This window comes from Lipotes vexillifer, unplaced genomic scaffold (assembly GCF_000442215.2).
Source record: "Lipotes vexillifer unplaced genomic scaffold, Lipotes_vexillifer_v1.1 scaffold893, whole genome shotgun sequence".
Classification (NCBI taxonomy): Eukaryota; Metazoa; Chordata; class Mammalia; order Artiodactyla; family Lipotidae; genus Lipotes; species Lipotes vexillifer.
This window is the reverse complement of record NW_006780223.1, coordinates 132,470-151,488: the sequence shown is the minus strand read 5'-3', so window position 1 is coordinate 151,488 and position 19,019 is coordinate 132,470. Positions and strand designations below refer to the sequence as shown.

Below are 19,019 nucleotides of genomic sequence, written 5' to 3'. Positions count from 1 at the left end.
ATTCAGGAGCAGCTTAACTGGTTGGTTCTGTCTCAACATCTCTCATTGAATCAAAACTACGGGTTACTTTGTAATCTTTCCGTTTTTAATTCTGTAAAGCCAAGAATTACCTTACAAGAGTTAGCCTAAAGACTCTAGAACTTCAGAGTTGGCAGCAAGATGATGGCTGTGGCTGAGTTGGCAGTATTGATCAGATATCTAAACATTTTTGTTCTGATTCTGGATTTTGCTTGTAAAGGAGTTTCTTGTCTTTCTATTTCCTTTATTGTTAGAGAAGCTCAGGGGATCATTGGTGATTGTCAGTGATGTGTGATAATGTTAATTCTGCTCACAAACTAATAATGATAGTTATATTTTGATTTTTGTTTTTCGTTTTTTTGAGAGCAGTTGCTTCTAACTAAAATCCAGCCCAGTTTTTTGAGTATCTGTAGTTGAGGGCTTTTTTTTTTCACTGTTATCCTGACAGTTCCAGTGGCATTTGTCTTGGATCCACTGTTTAAGAATAGAAACCGGCAAGCAGCTTGTGATTATGAAGAATTTCCCTCTGTTTATTTCCTTGCCTTCTGTAGATGGAAGACGCTTAGAAATTCTAATACAAGATAAAGTCAGAATTAACTGTTACCAGTGAATAATGAAAACTTTTTCATTGTTGTTTCTCCCAGTCTTCCTTAAAAAAGCCCTTTGAACATGTTAAGAGAAAACATTAATTATCTCACTATTAATTATCTCAGTTTTTCTTTTTTTTCTAGCCTGTTTTATAATAAAAGTGGAGGAAAACCTAGAAAGAAGACTTTGAAAAAGAAAATGGAAGCAGCATAAGGCTAAGAGGAATTTAATAATTAAAAAACTCAAGTTAATTCAGAATTATTTTGTTAGAAAAATTATCTTTGGATGTGGGAAGGGGAAAAACATGCTTATCACCACCTTTAGGAATCATGGTGACAAATCTCTATTTCTAATTGGAGTATTTTATGTTCTACACTTATTATGACAGGGAACAGAGAAAAAAATAAAAGAAAAAAACATTTTGAGAATGCTTCTCCATATAGAATTAAGAAATAAGACTGGTACTTCTGCCAAATTGCCATCATATACCTTTTAAAAATTATCTTGATACCAAGTGCTTCCACTTGTTTTTTTTTATTTTTTTTTTTTCCTTGCGTTATGCGGGCCTCTCACTGTTGTGGCCTCTCCCATTTGTGGAGCACAGGCTCCGGACGCGCAGGCTCAGTGGCCATGGCTCACGGGCCCAGCCGCTCCGCGGCATGTGGGATCTTCCCGAAACGGGGCACGAACCCGCGTCTCCTGCATCGGCAGGCGGACTCTCAAGCACTGCGCCACCAGGGAAGCCCTCCACTTGTTTTTTTCTTTTATTACTAGTACAAATTTCCCTGCCTTCTGGGATATCATACTGTGTATCTTCCTCCCCACACTCTGATCATTACACATCTTCTTTGTGCTGGGCCTCAGTAAAATCTGCGAAAGCAAGGTTATGACAAATAGGTGAAACCAATCCCTGAATTTGTTTCTCCTCCCTTCCATTCCTGATCTTTAGGTCATCACTTCAGCCTCTATCCCATCTCTCTTACCTTTTCATCCCTTTCAGAAAATTCTATTCTCTATTTAATATAAGGAAATTCTTTTCTTTTTTCTGAAAAACAGAATGAATCATATTTTATCCTTCTAAAATATTTTCAAGAAAACCAACCATTTGCTTTGTCTTCCTTATGGGATCTAATGAACAAGGAGAAGGGAGTTGTGGGGTAAACTTGAAAAAATAAAAATGAATTTCTTATTTCCCTTTGTGTTAATGGTGAAAGTTTCTAGAAAATTTTCTGTATGAACTTGAGTAACGAAAGATTATATTAGTTATCTATTGCTGCATAACAAATTACCCGCAAATTTAGTAGCTTAAAGCAGCAATAAACATTTATTGTCACATGCAGTTTCTGTGGGTTAGAATTCAGAAGCACTTTGGCTGATTGGTTCTGGTGAGGATCTCAGGAGGTAGCAGTCAGGATATCAGTGAGGCTGCAGTCATCTGAAGGCTTGACTAAGGCTGTAGAACCCTTTTTCAAGATGGCTTACTTATGTGGCTAACAAGTTAGTACAGGCTGTTGCTAGGAGAACTCAGTTCATCACGTGGACCTCTCCACAGGACTGCTGGAGTGTCCTCAGAGCATGGTGCTGGATTCCCCCCAGAGCAAATGATAAAGCTCAAGGTGAATGCCCCAGTGTCTTCTATGATTTAGCTTCAGAAGTCTCACACCATCATTTCCATGACATCCTACTAGCTACATAGGTCAGCCCTGCTCAGTTGGGGAGGAGTCTGCTACTCAAGAGCTGTGGCTACTAGGAGGCAAGGATCAGCAGAGGCCATCATGTAGGCTGCCTTCCACAGAGATGAAAGGCAAAAACTGAATTTGCATTTGGTTCTACTTCTCTAAGGGAAAAGAGAAAGTACTTCAGGTAAGAGTTAATGTTGATAGAAAAGCAATCAAGCAGCTCTCCGGAATCCAAAGAAAGTCTATGGCAGGTTACTGACATGACTGATAACTGACTAATTATACTAACAGAAGGACCCTCCCACCCCCACTTAAGCCCAGAATGCAAGCCTGATGGTTTTTACAAGTCAGTAGGTCATTGTTTAATGTTAAGGTCTTTATAGTCTAGCATAGCAGGTGGAAGGGTCTTGTCGAGGCTCTAAAGATGTGAAGTGATGGCAACCAAAGATGGGGCTCTGAATGTATTTTATTCCACTTTTGTTCCTTTTATTCTACTTTTGTACCATGCAGTGTCCAAGACCCTGCTGTGCATTATGTGAAACAGACATGGTCTCTGTTCTTGTGGAATGTACAGCCTAAGGGGGAAAGAGAGACCTTATATGTGTAATATACATAGAATATACTAATATAACATGATGTATACATGCAATACGTGCAGATTATGTATAGATATAGCTACAAGTGTTAGAAATAGCATAGAGAGAGGTTATAAATTGTTCAAGGAGGTAATAAGTGGAGGTACCTAACGTAGCTATGCAGTAAAGAAAGCTGAGACCTGAAACCTGAGCAGCACAAAGATGAAAAAATATTGGGGGGAAAGTATCACCTAGACAAAGGGACCAGGTTGTATTTAAGAGCTCATCACAACTGAGGAACTGAAAGCAGACTGGTCCTGGCATAGATTGTTCAGGGCTGCCTGATGCTGGTTGGGTATAACACCGCTCAGCCAGTCCAAGGGTGGGGGGGAGGGGGGGGCTGCTGCCTTTTCCTCTGTACTGTGAACAGTAACACACTGTTTTATACTTTCCTTAGTACGAGTGGCACTGACTGATCTGTTTTATTTATTCTGCAGTGGTTTCTCACCATGAACCTCCTATTTTCTGATGACTGTCTTGATATTTGACAAATATTTTCCTTTTCAAAGAAAGGACAGATATGAATTCTTTTAATGGTTAAAGTAAATCATGCTTTGCCAAGTGCAGTTCTGTGATTCTGCAGTTTTGTGTTTGCATACCTATTTTAAATAATCTGTGATCTTTTTATGTATGTGTGGGTCAGTGCATTCCCCTTTAAACAAAAGAACAAGACAGCGATTATTGTTAATCTCTCTTCCCTCTCTGCCCTCAGCAATTTACAAAAAAGGTCTTACTGTGTAAGCATTTTTACCAAAAATTGCTTACCCCCTCCTCCAAAGCAAGGGAGAACAAAAAAATTTAATTTAAGCGCATAAAAGATCATTTGAGAACAGTAGGAAGAAATGTAGCTTATATAACAATCTTAGGAGGATCTGTCTCAGCAAGTCACAATGCCTTTACTAATGTTCCCTGAACAATTCAGGGGAATTCAGGAAAAAGGATTTAGAGCGTGATTTTACAATACCAGCATATTTTAGAAGTGGATGCCTTTACAATGTTTTTATTTATTATGTGTTTTTATCTAGCATCATTTTTATTACTTGACTGCTAAACTTCTATTCTAAGACTCCTGAAGTAAAACTCTCTGCTTATTTTAAGGAAAATAACCCCTGAGAAAATAAGGAATGACTTCTATAAGGTGCTAAGTGGTCCTGGTAGTACCAAGTAAATTCTTGCTGCATTTCTTCGAAGAAGACACTTCTCTTTTCCCTCTGATTCTCTTCGCCTGCCTTAGTATAAAATTGAAATACAGAGTCACAAAATAACTTGTATAAATTTCTAAAAGTCTGGTGTGAGAACTTACATTTTGAACTTAAGAACTTCTAAGCTGGACAGAGGTTCTCAAACTTGGAGAGCATGTTTAACGGGCAGGTTTCAGGGCCCTGCTCCTAGAGATTATGCATTGCAGACTATGTAACGAGTACACTTTGAGAAACTCTCGTATAGGAGAACAAGATCAAGGAGATCTACGAAGAATTTTTAAAATTTTAGTGGAATTTATTAAAATACATCAGAGTGAAAAATAAAACTGATACCAATAATATCCATGCCAAAGTAGTTACATGGCTCCTCTTAAACTGCCCTAGCTTATTCATTCTGACAGAGAGAGGCATGCATTTCTCAGAACCAGTTTTGCTTTTCTTCAGCCACTTGTGGTTCCTGAGTCAAAATTTTCACAAGTGCCAAAAAAAGTATAAGACAAAAATCATTTCATTAGAATGTCTTCAAAAAAAGATAATTAAGGATGAATTGCTATGTATGCTTTCAGTTTTTAAATAAAATTTCCTTTTGTTTTAAAAAGGAGTAAGTAGAATTTACATATTCTTTTCCCTTTACTTCATTGATTTTTTTTCTTTTTCCTGTAGATCACTGGCCTTTGATAAAGAGAAAAAAATCATTATCTTTGGAATAAATTATATTTATATAGAAGCCATATACAGTTTATTATATGTATTCTGACTTTAAGAGATATCACTGTTGTGACATACCTGATACCTTTACCCCCAACTACTCAGAATTTAGTTCATCTTAAGGAAAGTACGATTTACAAGAGTTTACCTTCTGTCGTAATGCCTGCAGATTGAAAAGGAAATTTTGAAAGCGTGGCTGTAAAAGTTCTTGTTTTAGAAGACTTATTTGAAATATGGTATCATGGATAGAGATTTTAAATTTTTATTGCTTTTTAGATATGTGTCTTAATTAGCAAAAATATTATTAAATTTAGAGTATAGTTGTTATTTCTTCCAATCATCTTTGAATATTCAGCTAAATGATCTGAGTTACATCAGACTGCAGTTCCTTTTTTAAAAACTTAAACCCATCACACAGAAATGACAATGAATTTTCTTAAAAATCACATTTATTTATTCAGGGAATATATGTGTTCATTAAAAGCTTGTTATTCACACAAAGCATCTTTCTTAGAACTTTAAACATGGGCTTGTAACTCTTATTTTTAAATTGAAAATAAAAACAGAAAGAATACTTTCTATATAGAACTTGTAGTGATAAAAGCAAGTATATGTAATAACTAGGCCTATGAATTTTAGCTGCTTATGGTATTTGAAAAGGATCTGAGAATCTCTAATGAAGGTTTTTCCTCCAGCGTATAGGACTTTATCCTTTTGAAAATGTTTTTCTTATTACAAAAAGTAGTATGTATTCATTAAAAGAAATTTGGAAAAACTCGGAAAAAAAAAGTTTTGAAATCATCAATAGTTCCACAAGCTAAAGTAACCATGTTTGATATTTTTGGTGTAAAATTTTTCTAGTCTTTTCTTTTTAAATATATAAGCATAAGATATTTGAGATATTCCAGTGTTTACCTTCCCTCCAACTGGGTTAGCTCTTAAAAAATTAGTTAAGAAAAATATATGTACATAGATTAAAAAGTGAAATAGTGCCATAAGACTTACAGAGCTAAAAATAGAGGTCTTTTCCCTCATTCTTCTCTGTTTACTTCTGATTCCTGTTTCCTAGATGTAGCCACTTTCAACTTTATTTTACCAATTCTTCATGTAATTATTTGTAAATATTAAGTGGTGTATGCTTTATTTTTCCTACATTTTAGGTATTATCTTTTGACTATCTACTTTAACTTACCCATACCCCAAAGTTTTCCCTGCTCTGTCCTCTCAAAATTATTTTAGGACCACTTTTGTTTAAATTAGAGGGTATATTTACTATGATAATACAGATATTATTCATAGGTGCACTTCATATGTTTTGTACTATAACATTTTCTTTTTCATATAACTTTCTTTTTCCTGGAATTAATCATCGTCTCTCTTGGTTTGTTTGGTTAGTTTTCTAAGTACTAGTCACTAATTCATCCCAAAATATATTTATAGAACACTGAAGCTTCTCTCAATACATGTAAAAACATCAAATAGTCATTTAGATTGATTTTTTTTTTTTTTCCTGCCGTTGTAGGTATCCTTGTAGCCCACCGTAACTGTCATTTTGGGACTTCCCTAATCCCAGGGATTCCTTTTTCCTTTGGAATTCATGTCCTGATCTCCATGTGCTTTCTTAATGGTTTATGCCTTTGTTTTATTGGGCCTGTCTTACAGAACCTTCCTTCAGATGGGATATAAATTTTGAGACTTGTATGTATGAAAACATGTTTATTCTACCTACATAAGATGATAGGCTGGTGTGGAATTATATATTAGTAATTTAGAATATTGAAAGCAATGCTTCATTACTTCCAGGGCTACTGTAAATATAATACCATTATAAAACCTGTTCATTTGTATGATTGATTGATTGTCTTGTTTTCTGTTTTTTAATTTTTGCTTTTTTTACTGGAAGCTTTTAGAATATTTTCATGCCTGTGGTTCTGAAATTTTATAATACTGAATGTGGGTCTTCCAATGTATGGTGGTGGGGAAGGGTTTACCTACCTGTCTTCTTCCCTTGTCTTCTTTCCTTTCTTCCATCTTTCCTTCCTTCCTTCCATTTCATTGTTTTATTTCTTGCACTGCGCATTCATTGAGCCATCCTATTTAAGAGATTAATTTCCTTCAGTTCTTGGAAATTTTCCATATTTCTTTGATAATTTCTTCCCTTCTATTTTTTATGTTACCTCTTTCTGAAATTCCTGTTCTTGAAATATTAAGCCTCCTATACGCATCATTTGCTTTTCTAATTTCCATTGCTTTATCTGTTGTTTTGCTTTTGGAAAGGTTTCCTCATCTCTTACTTTCAACCCTTCTACTGATTTTTTTATTTTAAAATTTTTCTCTGAACAACTTTTAAGACCCTCTTTAAAAAATTCTGAAAACGTTCCTATTTTTATTCTTTGATCTTATTTCTCTGGAGTATTTATCTTTAAACACTGTATTATAGTTTTGAAGATTATTTTTCCATTTCCTTGTATTGTCTATGCTTCTTTTAAGTTCCTCTTTTCTATTTGTTTGTTTTCTCATGCTGGAGGCTGTTGTCAAATATCTTATGATCCTTTGCTGTCCATTCATTTTTAAAGATAAGACAAAAATGGTGATTGGAAACTGTGTATGTAATTAGGGCTTATAATCTAGCGAGCCTTACTGTAAGTCAGTCATTGGAACTATCACAATGTTTGTATTCATGTCTTTTCTTTTGGTCTGTGGAATGAACCTGGATGTATGTCTTCCATTCTTCTGCCTGGGAGCTGAAGGCCTGTCTACTACTAGCCTTCTTAGAAGAGCCAAAGAAGGGGCTGCGTGTCTCTCTGGTTCATGCAGAAACTGACAAGCAACCATCAGCCTTCCTGTTTTCAGTTCTACTCATAGCTACTCTCAGTGATAACCACAGCTTCTTATTTCTGAACCTTTCCAGGTTTCTCCTATAGTAAATGGCTTGTTTGTTGATAATCTTCCCCAGGCACACACCAGTTTTGCTTTCAGTGCTTTCAATGATTTCTGGTCTCCAAAGTAAACTACCACTCACACATTCATGTTCACAGCTTTTGAAAATGTTGATATGATTCTTCTGTGATCTTTTCCCATTCCCTTTGTTCTAATGTGCTGTCATTTTAGTGGTTTTAGAAAGCAGCAGAGATGGGCATGTGTTCAGTCCTCCATGTTCAGCTGGAAGTCTCTGTAACCCCTAGTCCACTTACCTCCTTAGTGAAGCCTCCCTAACACTATAGTCAATAGTAGGTTACTTTGGTAAAGATTGTTAAGGAACTATATTTGTTTTTAATTTGAGCACCTTTCTCATTTATTTTTGATTCAGTCAGTTTTGTTTTGTTTTGTTTTTTTCAGTGTATAGAACTTTTCACATGATAGTGTGTCATGGGAGCAATGACCACTTCTGTTTTTGCTTTATTTTTAATCAGCATCTGTTTTAGTGCCAAGCAAACAGAAGGGGCTCAATAAATTATTGGCTGAATGATTAAACATTTTTCCACAATAATTTTTTATCATTATTTGTTTAGAACTTTTAAAATTATTTACACACATGTAAAATAGTTTGTATAACCATTCCCCTATAGTTGGACATATAGGTATTTCAATTTTTAAATAAAACTCAGTGATTTAATACATTTGTTTTTGAGGCTCTAGATGTATATTGCAACTTATTTTTAAGTTTTATGCCAGTTTATACTGCCACTGATGATGTTTGATTGCCCATTGGTTATTCTTAATATTATTTTTGTTAGTAAACCCTTTTACAGTTTAAAGTTTTGTGACCATTAGTGCAACTTGATTTTAACATTAATTGCATATATCAGTTAGTACCAGTTTTATTGAAGTAATTTTACGATAATACATTATCTTACCAGATGATTAATGGCTTTGGTTTAGCCTTTTGTGTTTTTTTGTCTTTCTTTGTGGTTCTACTTTACTTGAAATAAACGTTTTGATATTCTATGTTCCTTGGTGTTCCTTAATATATTTTCTGGTATTAATTGGATAAAAGTTTAAAAAGTTATAAATAATTATTAGGTGAAAAAATTATGATGAGATCCTGAATTAAGAGTTAGTTAACTTGATTAATTTTCCTGGAAACTAAAGTAGATTGATGGCTTTTATTAGATGTAGTTAAGGAATGATTCTGTTGCTTTCTTGTGATCTGGATCTAAGGGTATTTTCTACATTTGTATGATCTTATTCGTAGGCTTTTATGAGGCATGCATTGAGATTTGGGAGTGAGGTCAGGAATGACTGTCCTACCCGTAGGATCTGAGCAGAGATTGGAGTTATTTATTCAAGGTTGGTAATGACCACATTCTGAGTGGCTTTTACCAGGCTTCCTATGAACCATTTTCTTTTTTTCTAATGAGATTTCAAAGTAAAGGTGAAACGTAGATAATGAAAAAAATATGAGAAGAGTGTACCAAACCAGTGGGAGCAATGCTTTATTTAAAGCATATAAAAAGGAATTTTTCATATTAGAGTTTTTCATTTGAGGGTGTGTGTGTTTAATATATGTATACAGTATATAGCATATCATTTATTGAGCACTTGTTATATGCCAAGCACTGTTCTGAGGACTCTACATGTATGTATTAACTTATTTAATTCTCACGACTAAAGGTAGATATTTACCCTTAATTTACAGTTGGATGACTGTGGTGGCTTACTAATAATAATTGTCTAAGCTTCAGTGCTAGTAAGTGGTAGAATTTAATAGCTCTTGAGTTTGTGCTTTTAACCACCACACCATACTGCCTCTCTTACTAGTTGGTTTAACGTTCTAACTCAAACTCTTTATGATTCTAATATGTGATTTAAATGTTTTTTTTTCCCTGTTAAAGGGAGTTGGCAGAATGTGTGGCATTGTTCTTCAGCAATTTTCTCATCAATAATGAGGCATCATTAACTGTGAATATTGGGGCTTTGGAGATCATTTTTTGGATGTATTCATTAAGAAAAAGAAAACAGTCGTGGAGAAGGGAAAAATTAATCTTGGCAAAGAGCAAAAAGCAAGACTTGTCTTTTTCCCTCCCCTCCCCATATTTAAGGGGTTTAGAAATGAACTGATAAAAGCTTGTTCTGTGATTTTTCCATTCACTGAGACAATGTTCTTTCCATGCCCCACATACAAACATATATTTAGGTACTGTGCTTTAGACTGAGCTTATGGTTCACATAACAGAATGAGCTATTTCATTCATCCCTTTAATAAATATTTGAGTCTGTTATGTACTAAGCTCTGTTTTAGGTACTAGAGTAGGGAATAAAAAAGACAAAAAAAGACAAAGTCCTGCCCTTATGCATCTGTTTGAATGAAGGATAGAGACAACAGGAATCAGTGCTATGAAGGAAGAAATACAGTGTCAAGGGAATAGAGAAAGAAAGAAGCTGCTGTTTTAAACAGGATGGCATCTCTTAAAGACCTAACTGAAGTGAGAGATGCAAGCTTTTGTCATATCTAGGCAAATGCATTTCAAACAGAAAGGAGAGGAAATAATACGGAACCTGACATGGGAATATGCCTGATACGTTTACATAATAGCAGAAGCCAATGTGGTTAGAATGGTAGAGCATGAGGGGCCAGATATTTATTCTAAGTGTGAGAGGGTTTTAAGCAGTAAAACAACATGAGCTGACTTAGGTTTTAAAAGGATCACACAGACTGCTGAATGGAGACTAGACAGGTTATTCTGGCAGTCTGAAGAGATGGGGATGGCTTGGGCCAGGGAGACAGTGAAGGAGCTGGTGAAAAGCAATCAGGTTGATCTGTATGTTGATAATAGAACAGTTGACAGATTTATACACAGATTAGACAGAGTGAGGAGTAAAGGTAACCCAAGGTTTTGGGATGAACAAACTAATGGAAAAAAGTGCTATATACTGATCTGGGGAAATATGGAGTTGAGGTAGAGAGTTGCAGTTGCAGTCATCTGCTTGGAGATGACATATGAAGTTTTGGTAGTAGATAATATCACATAGAGATGCAGTGTAGAAAGAGAAGTCCAAGGAGTGAACATTGGGGCTTTAGCATTTAAAGGTTGAAAAGAGGAAGAGGATATAGCAAAGCAGACTTCAGGAGTGGCTGCTGATAGAGGAAAACCAAGAGAATATGGTATCTGGGAAAGGAAATAAGATGATACTTCAACAAATGGATATCTTCTTGTTAACTAGACGCTTTAAATTTGAGAATACACAAACATTAAGAGATGTTGAGGAAGTGATTGCTTCATTTTATCCTTTCCAATTCATATTTCTGTAACTTAAAAGAATGTTTAAATCCAAGGAAAAAGTGAAATAAGAAATGTTATAATTTTATCACTATTTGGTAAGTTATTTTTATTGCTAGTAAGTAGTTTAGAGCAAGAACTCATATGTTGATATATATCAATAAATGTGTATATGTGAGTAGTCTAATATTGGCTTAACTTATTGCAGGTCTTTAAATACTGCTTTGTTAAAATTTTAGTAACTGGTAATTTGTCTTTACAATTGGTAAGTTGTATGCAGTTGTCATATTTCTCAGTGTTTTTTGATGCTCTAATATGCATCTGAAATGGCTAACATGAATTGTCTTTTTATATATGTATTATGCATATTAAAATTATAATAGACTAATAAGACAATTTTTGAGACTGTAGGTCCTCTAGTTATTCACTGACACCTAAGAATAAATACATATTTTTCAAAATTGTTTATTTTATAGTATTTTAATATAAAAGAAAAAGTACCAAGAGGTAGTGTATACCCATTACTTATAGATATGTTAAAACCACCATTAAATTATTATACTTTATCATATTTTCACAATAATAAATAATAGCACAGTTACCTAAAATTCAATTTGCCCAAACTCATTACTAGAGGACTTTATTTGTAAGGTTAGTTTCTTCTGGTATGACAGAAAACTCATACGCAGCTTAAACAACATAGAAGTTTTTTTCTTTTACATAAACGTCACACTCCTAGAAGCAGTACTGTGATTTTCATGGATCTAGGGTCCTTCTGTCTTGTTGTTCTGCTATCCTTCACACCCAGCTTCTGCCTCAGGATCTAAGATGGCTGATTCAGTTGAGCCGTTGCTTCTGCATTCCGACAAGCAGGAGAAAAGGTAAAAGAAAGGGGGAAGATGTTCCCTTTTAAGGATACCTTCCAGAAACTTCACTTACCAATTTTGTTTTACATCCTGTTGGCCACATCTTAAACACATCGGCATACTTAACTACAAGAAAGGCTGGGAAATTTACTTTTTTACTCTGGGCAGCCCTGTGTCTGTCCATTTGGGTGTCCTAGTATCGACAGAAACAGGTGTTAGTCTACAACTACCGGTCTGTGCTACAGGCCCTTAGATAATAGGGAGAAATTGGTTTTATAGCAATGTGGCTTTTTTCTATTTTTCTTTTCTATATTAAAGTATAAGTTAGTTATTATGCTACAAATCATTCTGTGAATATTTTTAATGGATGAATTTACCCTACAACCAACCATGCATACTTTTCTCCAGGTTATTTTATTAGCTAGGAAGTCATTATGAGATAGTGACTAAGTATGGAGCTAATCTGCCTGATTCGAATTCTGCCAGTGCCACCTGCCAGTGGGGTAACCTTGGGCAAGCTATTTAACCTCTTATGGCAAAGTTTATCTTAAAGTGGGAAGATAATAGTACCTAACTCACAGGATTATTATGAGGGTTACATAATTGGTTGTAAAGAACTTAGAAAAGCTCCTGGCACATCATAAGCCCTCCAGTATTAGTTATTACTACCAATTGGCAGGTTCTTAATTAAAGTAATTTTAATACTATCCCATGTAAAATACAGCTGTGAAAGTTGACTTGTAAAGATGTATTAGTATTTCACTGTAGTAGAGGAAAAGTAATTGGGTAATTTTAAAACAGTCTAAATTTGCTTATTTCATTTTGGAATATTTCATTAGTTATACTGAGAGATTTTCTTCTTTGGAGAATTGTATTTTAGAACATATTTACAGATGTATATCCATTTGCAAATAGATACCTGTCTTTTGAACTTTCCACATAAGGTGTGCCTTTTAAGTCCATTCAGAGACCAGAAGTCAAAAAACTTAGTAATGAAAATATCTTGTTACCTGTGTCTTAGGACAAATAAAGTGAACAGTGAACCTTTTAGAAGATAATTATGTGGCAGTTGAAAGTTGAGTGTATTTTGAAGTGGAACTAGTCTTAAGGCTTTGCTTAATTTACTTTTCTTGGAAGTCTTACTTGAATCCCTGGGCTTGGTTAAGTACTCCTTTGTGTTTTTTAATATAGCATACTGTACATAACTCTTCACACTTGGCAGAGTTTATTGAAGTTGCATATTTGTGTCTGTCTCTCCTACCACATCATAAGCAGAGACTGTATCTCACTCATATGTGTATCCTCAGCATCCTGCACTATCAGTATTCAAGACTTAATGAACTTGTTACACTGATAAGAGCAATACAGGTTGCCACTTTTGTAGGGATTTTGATTTTCAATCTCAAGGAAGAAATAACAGTGATTTTTTTCATGGCTTTAAGTTGTTCTGTAAATTTGGTCAGCTGCAACAAGATGTTTAGAAATAGCATATTTCCAAAATAAACTATGATCCTTCAGACAAAGTACATGCTGTTGAAATCCAGTTTAAGAAAGCTCTGCTTCCTAATTCTTTCTGTCTTGTGCCTTTTGTGCATACTATTCTATTTCTTACTCCATACTAAAGTATCACAACAGTAAGCTTTTTTAGAGTATGACAGCTTTATTTAAGAGGTCATTTAGTTAACTAATATCATGCTGCATGAAACTTAGGAGTAAATGAGAGGTGGTAAATTGTCCTTTGAAGGACAGAAACATTTACTTTAACTATGTTGAGTCTGAAAACAAAATGTGTAGTTAAATTAGAGCTCAGATGAAGTGTGTGTGTATGTATAAGTGTATATATATATATATATATATATATATATATACACACACACACACACATACATAGCTATCTATTTGAATGTCAAAATTAGCTTATCTTTGCCACTTGGCTCTTGCACTGGAGATAATCAAATTCTTTAGCTTCATAATTAAAAGCCAATAGAAAATATCTGTTTTGCATGGGATATTTTGGAAAGGACGCTTAGTGTATAAAGTACTTGCTAAAGTGGTAAGGGTAGATGCAGTTAATCTCTACTCCTTACTAATCATGTCAAATCCATTCAGATATTTATTGGTCCCCCCCTCTGGTGTCAGTGCATTACATACTATCATATTGTCTTTTTAGAGGGCTGTGCTAAAGGTTGCTGAAATGCAATTTCACAGATATTTAATTTTTAGAAGTTTTCTAAGTGGATTTTAATGTACCTTTCTAATAGACTATCAGAGATTCAGGCATTAGAGGAAAATCCTGTATTTTAATGGACTATGAACAATGATCATTCTCACTATTGGCATTTAATCAAATAAGTGTTATGATGTAAAACTGCTGGATAAACCACAGTTTGTTCATGCATACCTTTTTCCTCTTCCACAGCAGTATGTAGTGCTACTGTCCCTTCTGCATTTTAGTAAATGCAAAACTTCTAATGAAGGATGACTCAGAAGTACTGTGCTCTTCAGCTTTAATATTTTCATTTTTTATATTTTTATGACATTTATAAACTTTGAACAAGTTAAATTTCCAAAATCATTTGTAATAAAGCATTTAAGATGTTTTTTTTTGTTTTGCGGTACATGGGCCTCTCACTGTAGTGGCCTCTTCCGTTGCGGAGCACAGGCTCCGGACGCGCAGGCTCAGCGGCCATGGCTCACGGGCCCAGCCGCTCCGCGGCATGTGGGATCTTCCTGGACCGGGGCACGAACCCGTGTCCCCTGCATCAGCAGGCGGACTCTCAACCACTGCACCACCAGGGAAGCCCTAAGGTGGTTTTATTAAACTTCTTTTTTTAAATGAAACTGATAAAATCATATTGAATTCAATAGCAAGTTGTGATAAGTTTGGGGGGCTTATTTTTTATTATGATATTTTGTTTTTTTATTTAAGAATGTAAGTTTCTTTCCTTCAAATATCATTTTTGGGAAAAGAGATCTTTAGCAAAAATTACAAACAGACTTGAAATTTTTTTTTTAAATTTCACATCCTATATTAAGTTTGAAAGACTAGGATACCTACATCATTTTCACATTAAAAAAAAACCAATTAGGCTTTATTCTATAAGCATTGCTCCCAAATCACATTGTGCTCTTTTATTCTAAGAACTAAAGTTAACTGTTTCTTTTTGTTTTCAATTTTCAAAGACAGTTTTAGTTAATACAATTTGAGCAAAACATTAATTTTTTATTCCTTAAGAACTGTACTGTGCTCAATAAATTTCTCCCCCTTACTCCCCTTCCATTTTTTTGCTTTTCAAACAGTTCCATAATCTTCAAACTTCCCTTTCCTGTCTTTTTTAAAGGTCGATTGAGCTATCCACATCTAGGAACTGACAATCTGTTGATGTTAAATGGTAAGTTTTATAACAACATTTTATGTTTCCAATTGATTTATATAAATAAAGATGAATGAATACATGTTTCTCTAAACCTTCCCCATATACACAAGTTAATCATTTTATAAGTATTCAGTATAAAAATAAAGCTACAACTCTTCCTGTACAGAAAGCAGAATTAGTAGTTTGAGTGTATTCTCACTGGCAAAGCAGTCATTAAAGTGTATTTGTGACAGTATGATTTAATTCAATGATCATGACTTTGGAGACAGTCCTGAGTTTGAATATCGGCTTTCCAGTTTATTGTATTAACTTGGTCAAGTAACTTCCGTGAGCCTTCGTTTCCCATCTGTGAAATGGGAGTAACGGTCTAAAGGTTCATTATGAAATTTAAATGAGATAATGTTTGCAAAGTGCATAGAGCTTGTTACTTATTATAGTACTTGTGTTTATGTTCACCTAAGGAATATACTGGTGATTCTATAATTATGGGAGTCACACCAACTTAATTTATTCTAGCTAGAAAGTTTACACAGTGAACTTTATTCTGGTGGAAAAGAATAAATAAACTTTCATTAAAGTTGTTTTCTTTCTGTGGGGCAAACATTGCATTCAGAGTCACAGTACCTAGCACGTCCATGACTGTGGGAGTAGACATGCAGGATTAAAATATCCTTCACAAAGGTATTTTTAAATCAGAGGGCGGGTCTGAGGAGAGGGAAGTAGGATGAAGAAGGATTGGTAAAGATAGCATAATTAATTACTAGAATGGCTTGGCACTTCTTTTTCAGCTAAAGCTTTGTTGAAAAAACATGGCAATGAAATTGAAAAACAAAGGCTGAAAAAACAGCCAGTGTAAAGCTAGACCATGTGAACTCTAGTGTTAAGTAAAAACTAATATTAAGTAAAGATGAAAAGATAGGAATAAAGTCTAGGCTACCTAGGAGATTGTCAGGGTAGATAGGATTTTGGAATGAGAGAAAAATTGAAGACGCAAAGCATTAAGTGAGGTGCTAAATTGTTTCATTCAGCATTTGACCCTTCTGTATTGTCACCCACCACATGCCAGCCTAGTCTAAGCACTGGATTAACTATTAGTAAGGATCTTCAAAGATGGTTAGATGTAGAATTGTCAAGGTATTAACAATGGGGCCAGACTGCACTCTAGGCTGAGGCAGTGTTCAGGCTAGACCTTACAGTGGTCTAGTAGTCCACATTTATGAAGTTTGGGAATTTTGGTGTTTCCATAGACTTTGACCAGAAAGGCACTAGAAATTACATTCCAGGACTTCTTTTTTCTACCAATTAAAAAAATATATCATTTAAGTAGCTGGTCTCTGAACTCTAAATCTGTGACTAAAAATTAGACTGTAGAAATTGAGTTTACAAAACAGAAAATAGGTCATAATCTTTATTACTCTCAGGGCTTGATTTATAAAATAATGATAGCTTTAGGTAATGATAAATTTTTAATATATTGATCCTGAGTTCCTTAAATTCTTTTCTTTTGGAACAGTCTATATGGTAAATAAAGATCATTCACATTTCTATTTTAACTTCTAAAAAAAGCAATTTAGTTGAAAAATTTGAATTTGCATATGTTTCACGTATTCTGTTAAAATCCATCTGAAGGAAAGTACTGTATGAGATAATTTGTTAGATCATTCACAGATGTTCTTAGACTGCTGAATACATAGTTAAACTAGGATGATTCAGAAGTATATCGTAATCACAGTAGAATGTGTTGGTTCTGTGTGAGCAGAGCTTTGTAGCCACACTATTTTTACAGCTTATACTTTTTGGTTGCACTGATTGTTAAACTAAATGACTTTATCAGTTGTCTAAAGCCTTTATAAATAATCTAGATGTTACGTTGAAAGTGTTTCATAACATAGTAGACAAAAGCATATTTTATTAAATATATATTTTCAAAGTCATATTTTCAAAATGACTTTGAAAGAGTAAAAATCATGTCCTGTGAATAGATGAAGAAATTGGATCTGTTTGGAGAATATAAAATTAAGGCAGGCAAGAGTTGCATCTGTGGACAAATCTGTTTTTTCATTATGTGAGCATTTTTCACAGAATGCCATTTTAGGGCTATAGTACATACTCAGTACAGTAAAAGCCATCCTGGAAATTCTGAACTTCTTCTGGCAAGGGACTAGGGGAGAAAAATTGTAATGAAACTAGGACATCAAAGTGTTTCGGCCAGTAGAAACAATTTGATCCAAAGAGAAAAAAAACCACTCACTTGGGATCATTGGTTAAGAGGGAGAGAAAGAGCGGAAATTGGGTATATTTATAGGGTAAGAAAGTATTTGAATATTAAGGATTTAGATAATTTTTGTAGACATCAAGGTTATTGAAGAAAGAAGTGAGAATTAAATGATGTTAATACCAAACCTCTGCCTATACTAAATTATTATTAAATATTATTGACTGATTAAAGAAATTATAGCATCTCGGCACATAGACCTGCTTTTTAAGTTGTTGCTCTTTTCAGTTTGTTACAGATTTCACTCACTATTAGGCAATTGATTAAGTAAGTTGTATTACTTAACCAACAAGCATAGCTAATATTATGGACTTTGAAAATCAATATTGGTAATAAATTATACATCAGTATTTCTTTTGTGTGGTGGTTTAGCAGTAGTTCATAGTGGCTAGCATCACAGACTCTGGAGCCAGACTATCTGGGTTTACACCCAAGTTTGCTATTTCTAGCTGTGTGACCTTGGGCAGCTTCCCTTTGACTCAAGAGTCCTCATGTGTAAAAGAGAGGCAGCATGCTGCCTGCCTCAGGGGGATCGTGTGAGAAGTGAGTGAATTCATTCATGTACCATATTTAGAACAGTTACTGAAAGTCAAAGTTTGTTGTGGCAATGGGTGATGAACAGTGACAAAAATGACTCTGAAAGAGTAAAAGTCATGTCTTGTGAATAGATGGAGTTGGATCTGTTTGGAGAATATAAAATTAAGAGAAGACAAAACTGATATTTTCAACTGAAGAATGTTATGTGTAGTGGACAAAGAAGGCTTGTTTTATGTTATTTCAAAAAGCCACACTAGAACCATTTGGAAGAAGCTATTTAGGGACAAAATTTGAGTCAATAAAAGTAAAATGACTTCTCAAGCAGTGTTTTCTAAAGTGTGGTACACTTGCCCCTTGTGGTACCTAAGATGATTTTTGATGGTGCACAAATACACATTAAAATAAACACATGACTATTACAGCTTAAGAATGTTCCTTAGAAAATACAGAACTGGCAGAAATCTGTGATGTTACAGTGGTGCTAGGCTTCATTGAGTCCATTAAAAACTAATACATAAATATGAGTATAGTTGTTATGAAGATAAGGCAAACATTGTAAAGATTTTGTGATTCTACCTTTCTAATCAATTAGCATTATGGCTAAACATGTAAATACTCCTATAAGGGATAAACAGGGACTGGAATAAAGGTCAGGAAGTTGGTCAAAATAGGTAAATCTATGAACTACCCCGGACATCCTTTAACTCTGAGCCTCTGTTTACTCAGATATAGAAAAAGTTATAATCCCACACCTGTATGTCTCATGAAATTGTTATATTAGATTTTTTTTTAATCTTAACAATAAAAAATGCCATAGAAATGTAACTGCAAATAGGCTCCTACTTCTGAACAGACCATGTTCCTCAGTTCAATTAGAAATCCAGCTAAATTGACTAGTGGACACTGCCACTAT

The 19,019-nt window shown here is 34.5% G+C and overlaps 1 protein-coding gene across 1 annotated transcript in view; it reads left to right on the top strand.

The window, feature by feature from the left end:
• The window catches only part of CPEB2 (cytoplasmic polyadenylation element binding protein 2), a 63,467-nt gene that overhangs the window by 15,099 nt on the left and 29,349 nt on the right, over window positions 1–19,019 (top strand). The window contains exon 6 of the mRNA XM_007453352.1: window positions 15,259–15,309. Within this exon, the coding sequence (XP_007453414.1) occupies window positions 15,259–15,309 (51 nt within the window). The remainder of the gene's footprint in view (window positions 1–15,258; window positions 15,310–19,019) is intronic.